The following is a 13,704-nucleotide window of genomic DNA, read 5'->3' as shown; positions in this document are numbered from 1 at the left end:
GAGGATTATGATGATGTACAAGATGATGTGAGGATTATGATGATGTACAAGATGATGTCAGGATTATGATGATGTACAAGGTGATGTGAGGATTATGATGATGTACAAGGGGATGTGAGGATTATGATGATGTACAAGATGATGTCAGGATTATGATGATGTACAAGTGGATGTGAGGATTATGATGATGTTCAAGGGGATGTGAGGATTATGATGATGTACAAGATGATGTCAGGATTATGATGATGTACAAGGGGATGTGAGGATTATGATGATGTACAAGGGGATTTGAGGATTATGATGATGTACAGGATGATGTGAGGATTATGATGATGTAGAAGGTGATGTGAGGATTATGATGATGTACAAGGTGATGTCAAGATTATGATGATATAGAAGATGATGTGAGGATTATGATGATGTACAAGGTGATGTCAGGATTATGATGATGTAGAAGGTGATGTGAGGATTATGATGTACAGGATGATGTGAGGATTATGATGATGTACAGGATGATGTGAGGATTATGATGATGTACAAGGTGATGTGAGGATTACAATGATGTAGATGGTGATGTGAGGATTATGATGATGTACAAGGTGATGTCAGGATTATGATGATGTACAAGGTGATGTGAGGATTATGATGATGTCAGGATTATGATGATGTACAAGGTGATGTGAGGATTATGATGATGTACAAGGGGATGTGAGGATTATGATGATGTACAAGATGATGTCAGGATTATGATGATGTACAAGGGGATGTGAGGATTATGATGATGTTCAAGGGGATGTGAGGATTATGATGATGTACAAGATGATGTCAGGATTATGAGGATGTAGAAGATGATGTCAGGATTATGATGATGTACAAGGGGATGTGAGGATTATGATGATGTACAAGGTGATGTGAGGATTATGATGATGTACAGGATGATGTCAGGATTATGAGGATGTAGAAGATGATGTCAGGATTATGATGATGTACAAGGGGATGTGAGGATTATGATGATGTACAAGGTGATGTGAGGATTATGATGATGTACAGGATGATGTGAGGATTATGATGATGTAGAAGGTGATGTGAGGATTATGATGATGTACAAGGTGATATGAGGATTATGATGATGTACAAGGTGATGTCAAGATTTTGATGATATAGAAGATGATGTGAGGATTATGATGATGTACAAGGTGATGTCAGGATTATGATGATGTAGAAGGTGATGTGAGGATTATGATGTACAGGATGATGTGAGGATTATGATGATGTACAGGATGATGTGAGGATTATGATGATGTACAAGGTGATGTGAGGATTACAATGCTGTAGATGGTGATGTGAGGATTATGATGATGTACAAGGTGATGTCAGGATTATGATGATGTAGAAGATGATGTGAGGATTGTGATGATGTACAAGGTGATGTCAGGATTATGATGATGTACAAGGTGATGTGAAGATCATGGGCACCAGAAGGGATGATAGTGAAGTGCTATAAAACAGCAAGAGATATTTAAATTAGCTGTCAGGAGTGAATATTGTGCATATATGATGAGGATCTTGAGTAACCATATTACTTTTAAGCTATGACCAAAAACCCAATGTCTCAGAAAACACATGCTGAAAAGGTCGTGACTCTGTACACTCTACAGATTTCTGCCTACACTGCTCGTAGTGACGGTGTGCACATTCGCCCGACATGGTTCAATCATTCTATCGTTTAGCAACTTCGGAAGACCAAATCAACAGATGCAATGTGCGTCGGCATAATAAAACATGATTGTGGGAGACACACTCTTTCAATAGCTGACCAACTGGTCGCTTTTCGTGTGACCTGCTCGATAATTGCATAAGTATGTCCCTAGCTTTACTGGCACCATCATAGAAACTAGGTAAAGTGCTATAACAAATTACTATGATATTGCTACACTTTAAGCGTCCCGCTAAAGTTTGGTGCCAAATACCACACATCAAGTACATCTTTGCCTAAAGGATTTTTCATTACTATAAGTTTTAAAAAAATGTCAAAACAGAAAAATCCATGAAAGTACATACAGTCCACGGTGCTGTTGTTGCAGTAGTCCTTGTCGCAACACTTTGTGGTCACTCTCACCCGGAACTCCATGGTAGTTAGGGTGGCTGGATGACTACAGTCATAGGCACTTCCACAAGATTTCACCAGGACGGCACTCCATACACCCCCTAAGAATCGGAAACAGGTTATGGAAAATGAATTTTTGTAAGTGGAAAAAATGACCAAATACTTGTACAATCTATTATGATTTAGTAGATGACTACACTGGAAGTAAATGAAAGTTCTCAAAGAGATAAGGAAGCTCTACTAGAAGATTATATATAGGATATTGTACTTCCTATTGTAAATTATAGGGATATTAGAAGTCTGGAAGGCCAAGTGCTCTTATACAGGCTAAATAAGTCACAGCTTTCAAATAATATCCATAATACTTTACATAATGAGGTGTCATATTCCTTATAGCACAAACATGTTCCTAATGCTCATTGAGAACTCACTGATTATAAGTGATGACACCATAACTCCTTGTTTATAGAAATATTATTTACAGGAATTTATACATATAAAAACATCACGTGTGTATTATAAATTAATCTGAGGAAATATAAAGAGTATAGTGTGAAAAATAAAGCACGTATTAAAATAAAGATTGCTCTGATTAATTCTAAGATAATTCTGCATCCACAGGTAACTTTGAGGGTGTAATTTGGGCTGCACACAATCAGTTTAATTATTATTTTAATTTATTAAAAAAATCTCAAATAGACCTCTCTCCTTTTATATACTGTATATTTTTTATTATATTTCCTAAACATTCTTGTGATTTGACATCATGGGGTAAATGGATCAAACTGGGAGTTTGAAAAGTGGAGATCTTGCCTATGACAACCAATCAGATTCTAGCTTTCACATTGTAGATTGTAGTAAATAAATGACAGCTAGAATCTGATTGGTTGCTATAGGCAACATCTCCACTTTTTAAACCCGCCGGAAACTCGCAGCTTGATACATTTACCCCCAGGAGTAGCCCAAAATCTGGTTTGCTTCGAACCTCACATTTGCCATGCACTATTAATCATAGGTCATTTGGGATTTCTGAAGATGACAAGACATAAATTAAAAGGGGCTTAGGTCAAATATAATGTATAGAAGTTTCAAATGTGTTAAATCTTGTGTGGGTTTTAAAGACTCAAGATAATTATAATGCTTGTCCTTCTGAAATCCAAGCCATTGTTGAGACTGTAAGAAAAATGAAAAGGTCTTTCATAGTTTACAATATAAACTAGGTTATAATGTGTAGCTTTCAAGTCAAATGATCAATTACCTATAACAGGACCAACGGATGACTCGGTGAGTGTTACCATACATTGGCTCTGCGGAGATTTGCAGGTCTCGTAGTGGCCGGAACAGCTGTTGGCGTTTAGTGCAGAACACACTTCACACTTCAGAGCAGCACCTGAGGACATTGATAGGATTTCATCGTATTCAGTGTCAACAACTAGCTGATTTCATGAATGGACATACAATTATTTTAAACCAGCATAAGCTCAGAGCGTAAAAATACATCTTTACACACTATTTAGTGTTTTTCTAAAGTATGTACTTTATATACCAGTGGTGCAAAAGAGACAGTTGATTTATTTTTGTGTGTGTGTGTGTATATATATATATATATTGTAACAGAAGACAGGCAGGGCGCCTCAATGTGTATTATCACTAGTATACTATAAATGGATGTAATATAATGCGTACCATGAGGTATTAGTAGGTCGTCTAGTCAGAGAGGGAGAATCCTCCTCATAGGTTGTTCCTCCCATTGGATCAAATAACGGACAATGCAGAAAACAAAACACAGCATAGAGTAGTATTGTCAAAATGTGCAATCACACCACCTGTGAGTATATACACCATATATATATATATATATATATATATATATACATATATATATATATATGACAGCCGACTTAACTACAAGAAGACAACTTCTGTGGTCTTGAGTCTCCTCGCTGCGCTGAATGAGCATTTGCTCCTGGCATTTGTACAGCATTGAAATCTGTTAGCTGCACTTACATCATCATCATCATCAGCTATTTTTATAACGCCACTAATTCCGTAGCGCTGTACAGAGAACTCATTCACATCAGTCCCTGCCCCATTGGAGCTTATAGTCTAAATTCCCTATCATACACACACGCACAGACCAAGAGATACTACGGTCAATTTGTTAGCAGCCAATTAACCTACCGGTATGTTTTAGGACTGTGGGAGGAAATCGGAACACCCAGAGAAAACCTACACAAACACAGGAGAACATAAAAACTCCACACAGATAAGGCCATGGTCGGGAATCCAACCCATGACCCTATATGGAGACAGCATTGTATTCGTACAGCTTTCCCTGTTCATGCAAGCGGCTGCAATTTGACGTATCAATGTTCATCTGATTGTACACGTGCTAACTGCAGATTGTGCTACTAAGCACAGCTAAGATTATAGCTCGTCCTAACCCAATAATGTGTGTGTTTTAAGTGTTATAATCTAGTTATGTATTAGCTGATCTTCAGTTTTGCAGCTGTCAAACTGTTATGGCTTTTATTAGTGATCTCTTGCAGAGCCAAAATACATAAAATCGATGCTTTATCTATAATCTATGATGTACACTAATGTATTTACCCTAAACTGTATTGTGAAGACTATATAAAACTGAGACCCACATTAAATGTCTCTGTTTGTCAGTTCAGAGACCCATGCTGCATGTTGAAATAAAACCCAACTTGTTATTATTTGATTCTTGTGAAGAGAATTTCATTTGCATGACATATAGAAGACATTCATAAAGATATAAATGCTATTTAACAAGTATGTTAAAATATTGAGACATTTTAGATATGACAGTTTGGGTTTGGATTGGAATAATCCAGTTTGATTCAGCAAATGTTTATACAGCTACACTGTAACTTTTTGTCATCCTTTTTAGCCTTTGTACCAGAACGTAGTGGTCTGACAGCTGGTAGTCGCATTTATTACTCATTTGATAAACAATTAAAGTAGGTAGGCTGTTTGGCAGTTTTGTTTTGTTCTGAAAGATACAGAGACCTATTTATATACCTTAAATATTGTTTAGTTTAAAAAACGTTTCCCACATCACCTGAACTCTGATCTTCTAGGTTCCAAACCAATCTAACTGCTCAATATGCTCTCTAATTACACCAGAGATACAGTTTGTTGAATTCCAGTAAACCTAGATAATCGTACAGAGGTCTAGAAATACCAGAAAAGCTGTTTTATTTATTTTTTGTTGTACGTTTGTTTATACCCCCTGTGTTTTAATAAAATTGTGTTATGTTTAAACATTGTTTAAATTTGCACTATGCTTTTACATTGTTTATATTTGTGTTATGCTTTTACATTGTTTATATTTGTGTTATAGTTTTACATTGTTTATATCTGTGTTATGATTTTACATTGTTTATATTTGTGTTATAGTTTTACATTGTTTATATCTGTGTTATGCTTTTACATTGTTTATATTTGTGCTATGCTTTTACATTGTTTTATTATTTTTATTTTTTATTTTTATATTTAAATATTTTACACTGCACTTTATGGCTGTTAGGATTCATTCCTATAATTATCGCCATGCTTTGGGAAACAGGTCTGAAATAATCGGAACAAGACAATCTTCCAAGAACTACAGGTAAGTATTTTCTATATTTATTGGTATAAGACCATACATGTATGTAAGTGTTGAGCACCAAGTCTAATGTTCACCTATTTGGGCAACTTCAAAACTACATCTTTTGCATTATACTATTATAGTTGGTCAAGAGCCTGGACATTAAGTTTCACCCTCCAGGTAAAGTATACGAGCACAGTCTTTTATGTTCCTAAATGTTTTAGGTCAGGTAAGGATATCTCCGAATTACTCTTCTAACATCGGTTTAATTTCCGTTTCAAAATAAATACACCTAATCCAGATTTTCTGGCACAATTCAGCTTGCGGTTTATTTATGCATTGTTTCAGATAGGTTTCCACAAAACAAACCCTTCGAGTGCCCGTTGCAACATGAGCAGACTGGAAAGATTTTCCCAATGACAAATTTATTGTACAAAGTTTCAAACAATACAGTCACACACGTAGGCACTATTTCTGGCAAAACATAATGTTACTTTGACATAACTAGAACAGGTTTGGGCCAGCTGTCACTCTCCAGTATTGTGGAATTGTGAGTCCCATCAATGTCCTGACAACTATAGGCTGTTAGGGAATCCTTGTAGTTCAATAGCAGCCACGTTTCCCGAACTTTTTGATAGGTTCTCCTGTAAGGCTGGGCACATACTATACAAAATTTCTCCCCATGTGAAAATCCTTAACGATTTTTGTCTACGACTGAAAAGAAAAGTCCTGATCAGCAGCCGATTCATGTGTACACACTAGACACGTTTTACTGGATTTACCGTCAGATCTGTGCTCTTCATCTGTCATAACCATTGGCTGAAAAGATGGTGACACACTCCATAAAGACTTATGGACACTGCCAGGGCATGCACACTGCAGAAGCGGAACGACATAGTTCCATTGTTGAACAAGATGTTTAAGTGCAGTTTAAAAATCAAATGAAATGATATCATGTGCTTTGGAACGATAGTCCTTCATCATTGTACACTTTCTATTTTACTGTTAATGTCATTCTGTAGTTCTCTAGGATGCTCCCTCTAGTATATTTAGTACCTAAATTGCTAAAACAAAAAAAAAGAGATACTACTTTTGAGAGACACTCCTATTCTATAATAGAGTGTATAACTTTTTGAATCAATAACTGGATGAACTAGATAAGTCCAATCTCTCCATAAAGGAATCTGATCATTCCATCTGTATTATCCAGAACAGGGGGTTCAAAAAAATAACAAACGCTCTTATATAACGTTTATTTAATATCACTAAAATAAATATTGAAAATTAAAATAAGCGAGAAGACTCTGGGGGATAATATAGTCACTCCCTATAAATCTTATTGTATTTAATCGTACGTATTTTATTGAGACTGATTTGTTTTCCACACTAGGTATCAGCCTTGCATTTTAGTTGTTATCTATCTGTCTTGAGGCCAGTGTTCAACTGGTAAGTATCAATTATCAATAATAAAATGCGTCATTTTGGCCCCGCCCCAAGCGACAAATATGCCCTTTTGTCGCGGGGGACGGGGCCAAAATGACGTGATTTGCCGCAAATCGTGTCATTTTAGCCCCGCAATTGCTCGATGCAGGAGACTTGTCAGCTCTCCAGGGAGTCCGTGAGACCAACCCGAATTTCGAGAGTCTCCCGGACATTCCGTGAGAGTTGGCAAGTATGACATAGATTTCTTTTGGAGTGAAAAAAACAAAACAAAAAAAACATGCATGTGGGTACTTTAATGCTTAAACCATTATTTAATATGTGTGCAGTACTAATTCATCTATGCACAGTCAATACAATCGTTTGTATCCATACGTTCCTTTTATACCACGGTTGTTTTCCCCAGAAATCTGAGATAACATTTGTACGAGTGATATAACTTGTGTACTGTATGGCTAACACATAGCCATGCTGTGGGGACATTAGGGATACACATAAACTGGCTATTTAAACAGTGCACAGTTAAGCAGCCTAGAAACATATATGATAGTCATATTAAGCAATAAAGTCTATATAAACAGCATAACATTAGACGTGTCTTACTACATATCAGCGGAAAAAGAAGTCTCAGACTTAAACACAATGAATTAATTAAATGTGGTATGAAAGGAATGTATGGATACAAACAATTGTATTGACTGTGAATTGATGAATTCGTAATGCACACATATTAAATAATGGTTTAAGCAGTGAAGTACACACATACATGTTTATTTTAACTTTTTTTTCACTTCAAAAGCAATCTGTATGAACAGCAGAATATACAGTGCAGTATGTTCTACAATGGAGAGCCTTTGATTTTAATCTGGAGCTTAGTTAAAATAAGTTCTAGGTGTATATATCCCACACTAGCAGGTATGGTAGAAAACATATGACGGGGTACACACTCTCTGGTCTGATTAGGACATATGGGGCCTAAATCATTAAGGAAAGTAAGGCAAAAAAAGGAGTAAATGTTCTCTGTGACAACCCATGTTACAATGCAAGGGGTGCAAATTAGTTTATTATGTTGCACATAAGTTAAATACTGGCTGTTTTTTCATCTAGCACACAAATACCTGACAGCTTTATTTTTACACTGAAATTTAAAGTTGATCTAGGACATGTCCTACCCCAACTATAAATCTGTCCCCACATTTTAAATTTATCTCCCCCTCCAATGCAACATGGTTTTGCCCAGGTGCAAAGTTGCTCCTTTGTTATGCTTTGCTCTCCTTAATGACTCAGGCCAATGGAGTACACTTTGTTTAAAATACAAACCAGGAGCCTTCATATCCACTTAAATTGCTATCTGACAATGTTTTTTTCAGCCCTGCCATCCTCTTGGTTCTTAAGAGGGATACAATGAGAGCAAGATGAGGGGATATTCCTAAACACCAAAACACTCTCATTACTTCTGTCAGGAATTGACTTCAAAGTGAGTGGCACCTTACTTCACTTACCCACTCACTATTCACTTTAACACCCTGCAATTGAGGTGTCTGGCTGTAAATTCTCACCTAGCATTAAATTCTTGCTCTGCTGTTGACGTGCTCTGAACTTCCCGTGAGTTGGGCAGGGCTGACTTCTGGAAGTTAATAGTTCAGCTTGCATGTGCCAGGAGAGAAATTATTTCCACATGTGTCCTGAGAGCAGTATCAACTCTGAAAAGCCAACACTGAATTGTATCAAGGTGGAAATGAACAACATATCCTGTCCGACTACAAGCATTTATCCATGGAGCTATAAACGATTTTCCACAAGTGATACACCTTTGCCAACCACGTACGTGAATACTTATGTAAATAAGATGATTGGTTGCTGTAGATTACAGCGCATTTTAATATTTTTTTCTAATTTGAAATAAATCTGTTTTTGATTTATATTTTCAGCCAAATGTTTACTCATAAAGCAACTTTATAATAAGTAGAGTAGACTTATTATTTTCACAGTACATTGAAAGTGCACAAATTTGAAGTTACGTTATTTGATCTGCTACACGGCAGGGTGGTGGATGACTTTAAAATTGCCACTTGCCTCGTCTGCGATGCCTTATTTCAACTATGCAGATCTGGGATTCAACTGAGGACAAGCGGCCAACTGGCATATTTGCACAGAGAGTGTCCTGACAATCTATTGGGTCACGCTAGAGGGTCCGGCCTTGACACCCGCTTTTCAGATGCTTCTGGTCTGAGTTATGGAGTTTGCATTTCAGGCTTTAGAGGAGCCCAGAAGAGCATGAGGCATCAACATCTGGTGAGTCTGCACCTTCATGTAGAGGCATCATTGTTTTTCTCCCAGATACCATCACCACTCGTATGGATAACACAGGGCCAGAGAGGCATAAGAAGCGACAGCAGGAGTCAATGTTCAATGTCGTGCACACAGTGCCATACACAGAATGTTCCATCTGAGGCTAAGTGTTATCTAGAGGTGAGCAAGAGCTGTGCAAACCGCAAGGTCTTGTATAGACATTCCTGCACGTATCGCCCTAAGGAACATATCCCGTTACAGTTGCAGGTACATAGGCAAACCGAGGGGGGTATGCCTAGTGCCTGGAAACCCCCTACAAGCCTGGGGCACTGTATAATTGAGGTGGCTGGACCCTGCCCCTGCTTCACACGGCTCTGCTTAAAAAGGGAGAGCTGCGTGCACTACTGTTAGGTGTCCATGTATATTATAGGGATAGGAAGAGTTGCAGAGCAGCCAAGCACTGACTAAAATTATAGCCACGCCCCTGTGTATGCTGGTCACGCCCACTGGCAGCATGGTGTGGAAACCCCCCTCTACAAATCCTGCATTTGCCCCTGAGGTGGTCACTCTAATTCCTTTACATGCAGCTCTGTAGCCTTTTGGACCTTCTGTTCCTGAATATCAAGATCCTTCATCCAATTAACATTCACCTTGGATGGCATTAGACTTCATTCAACTTATTTCTCCTGCTTTTCATCATTTTCCTCTCTGATCCAGCTGTCAACAATGTTGGGAGTTCATACCAAATGGAGACTGCAGGTCTGTTTATACTAATGTACCAATGATATTAAGATTCCAATATGGTACATGGCACCTCATGTTTATTTTTTGTTTAGGATGTGGTGTGAAGTGTACTATTACATTGCAGTGTTGTATTAGATGTTACACAATCCCTTACTTCGCCTATCACTATTTCCTCATTGCGCCAGCTTCTGTTACTTCCCCATATTCCCACACATATCCCTTTTGTTCTAATTAATTTCAACATTTTGCACCATTAGGCAAATTGACGGCACAGTGCATTTCCAATGGAGATGTCTGATTATTTTAGTTGGACCCTCAAAATAGACACCTATGGTAATGTGAAAGGTAACCCTGAATAACAATAGCAATGGCCATTTGTCTTAACGTGAAGTGTATGTAACATGTTCAGACTCAGGCTGTGTATGATTAGTTGAAGTGAAAGCTAATTTGTGCACCAGCAATAAAAATGCTTTGCACATTAGTAACATTGTATACTGGGGAATTTGGGGAGGATCTCTGACAGCCTTGGAGATCGTAATGGCCAAGAAAATTAAAAACTATAAACTCATCATCATCATCACAACCACCATCACTTTCAAAGTTTTTCCCGATTATCAAAAATATAAGTAGATTATACTGTATCTGCCACCCTCTTGTATTATCTCCCTCTCCTGACTAGGTAGATTTCTGCTACAAATGTTCGACAGTAACAGTGAAGTAGCTGCATTGCTTCGAGTTTAACTGCTTATATTTTAGTCAACATCTCTTATCATTTATAACTTGGCCTGCAGTTGCTCCACACTCTTTTTGTTCCGTCTGCGTATTTATTTGATGTAAAATTAATTGTTAACAGAGACAAAAACCAATATATGTTGCAATAGGGGGCTGAAACACTGAACGATGACTTCTTAATATTACATAATTGTTATATTGATTAATAAGTGTGTTTGTTGGCTTCTAGCCAATGAACAAAAAATTAATCTACCAAAATCAAGATCAACTGTTTATTTTTGGCTGCAGCTGTACTTCCTCCTCCTCATTATTTATTGATATAGTGCCTCTAATTCCACAGCGCTGTACAGAGAACTCACTCACATCAGTCCCCACCCCATTGGGGCTTACAGTCTAAATTCCCTAACACACACACACACACACAGACTAGGATCAAGTTGTTAGCAGCCAATTAACCTACCAGTATGTTTTTGGAGTGCGGGAGGAAACTGGAGCACCTGGAGGAAACCCCACGCAAACACAGGGAGAACATACAAACTCCTCACAGATAAGGCCATGGTTGGGAATTGAACTCATGACCCCAGTGCTGTAGGGCAGAGGTGCTAACCACTTAGCCACCGTGCTGCCCACACCTAGTGAAGTACATTTGTATGTTGTTCTCTGCTGGTTCATTGCTAAATTACACAGTACACTGTGAGCACAGAACACACAATGACTGACAATGAAACAGTAGTGATGAATTAAGAGTTTGACTACCTGTGATGTAGAGACACACCTTTAGAAGTTGGTCAAATACAAACTAAATGCAACAGAACAGTGTACACACAGAGATCTAAATAGGTATGTTATTAGCCCCAGGATTTTTCACTGCGCCAACAAAAAATAATTACAAGTAGTAGTAATATTAATTGTGGCACAAACCTCAATTGAAAGCAACGTTATGAATCTTAATTGCTTTTCATCCGAACTGCGGATTTCCCTGGAATCCTGAACTGGTGTTGTACTAAATTGCACAGTGCTGGGCACATGACCTTGTACACTCACAGTCTGAAAATGTATACATGTAGAATCTCAGCAACGTACAAGTGAAACGGATCACAGAGCAGCGATAGCTGCAATATTGATTCTGGAACAGGTACAACAAATCAACATCAACTTGTGTCAATCAAAATTGCTTTATTTAATATTCTTATGATGCTTTCGCAATTTTTAACCAGAAAGTCATGTTATAAAAAAATTTGGTTATGGGATCGAGGCTCCAAAAAAACATTTTTAACATCACCCAAAGGAAAAACAGACAGTTGTTGTGCAATTCTAATCCTATCTCTAGTTTCAGTTTGACCCAAACAATAACACAAAGCAGAACAAAGTAACTATTATCATGCGCAGCTCTATTTTTTATTAATTATAACTAATATAAATGTGTCTCCGCATTAACAAACTTGATAAATAAAACCTCCGGAACAAGCCCGTATGAAACTGCCGTATAATAATATTCCTTTAACCATTTAAATATTTTCTGCCTGTTTGGCTTGAATACCCTAAATAAAATAATTTACAAATATATCTTTAATCTGCTGACACCAGCAAAAGTCATAATAGCCCATACATGGCTTGTTGCAGATTCCCCTGACTTCCAAAAATGGCGAGCTCTCGTAAACGATGTTATGGGTCATGAACGCTACATGTACACGGTTAGAAATGCCAATGATCAGATATAGTTCGGTGGTACAACTCCAAGTATAGAATACATTCTGGAGATGGGGAAGTTTTTGTGCCTCCTGCCTAGTATATCCACAGACTTCTCTTTCTGGGCCCCTGGTTGTAACTGTCCTACATATAAATCTATTTATGTGTTGTCCTGAGCTATGTTATTTTATGTACAGAAATTCTGTTTTATTTTATGTAATATTCTGTTTTATTTTATGTAGAAATTCTGTTTTATACGCTTTGTTAGTTTGTTCACTGACACAGCTGTATATGTTTCAAATCTCTGTACTGGAAACGGAAGAGAGGGCTGGCAAATTTTAGCCCAGGTTACAAGACTCGACTATTAGGAACATTTTAAAGGAATAAAATGCAGGTGGCCCGGTGACACAGCCCAAGGTAGCTCACTATGGGACCGGCCCAGGGGACAGATACCCCCCAGCCCCCCAGCCCAGCCTGCCCCTGACCGGAACAACTGCTATTATATCAACCCTTTCATCAATGATTGTTTATATCTTACAGTTAACCATTCATCTAACTTGTTACTCTATTTTTCCTTGTGAACTTGGATAAAGAATATGTCAGTTCATTGATTAGATTAGCAACTTTGTCAGTTATTGATTTTTTAACTTTTGTTTGTGTAATAAAAATCTTTCAGTAAAAAACATGTGATTTAAAAAAAGTTAGCATTCAGCACACATATATTTCAAATATTGATAAATAAACTAATTAAGATTGTTATTATTATTATTATTATTATTATTATCCTTTATTTGTTAGGCGCCACAAGAGTTCCGCAGACAATAGACAGTACAGGGTAAAATATTACTGAGCAGTAAACAAAAATACCAACAGTTCAGAAGCTCCAAGCAGGCTAATGCAGAAAGGACGGAGCAGAAGAGTAGGTAAGGACACAAGAGGGAAGAGGGCCCTGCTCAAATGAGCTTACATCCTAAGGGAGGGTGAGCAAAACTCGGGTACAAAAGGGGCCAGTTGATGTAAAGGAGAGAAGAGGGGACGGGAGGAGGGAGGGGAGAGCGTGTTAGGTGGAAGGATGATAGGCTTTGAG

At 37.7% G+C, this 13,704-nt stretch overlaps 1 protein-coding gene across 1 annotated transcript in view; it reads right to left on the bottom strand.

Annotated features, from left to right (window-relative positions):
• LOC142107826 (phospholipase A2 inhibitor and Ly6/PLAUR domain-containing protein-like) overlaps nucleotides 1-13,704 on the bottom strand; it is a 37,525-nt gene that overhangs the window by 19,573 nt on the left and 4,248 nt on the right. Inside the window, exons 2-3 of the mRNA XM_075191449.1 lie at nucleotides 3,366-3,497; nucleotides 2,062-2,208 (exon numbers count right to left, since the gene is read on the bottom strand). Coding sequence (XP_075047550.1) covers nucleotides 2,062-2,208; nucleotides 3,366-3,497 — 279 coding nt within the window. The remainder of the gene's footprint in view (nucleotides 1-2,061; nucleotides 2,209-3,365; nucleotides 3,498-13,704) is intronic.

This window comes from Mixophyes fleayi, chromosome 11 (assembly GCF_038048845.1).
Source record: "Mixophyes fleayi isolate aMixFle1 chromosome 11, aMixFle1.hap1, whole genome shotgun sequence".
NCBI lineage: Eukaryota > Metazoa > Chordata > Amphibia > Anura > Limnodynastidae > Mixophyes > Mixophyes fleayi.
The sequence above is the reverse complement of the archived record's forward strand: the minus strand, read 5'-3'. Positions and strand labels throughout refer to the sequence as shown.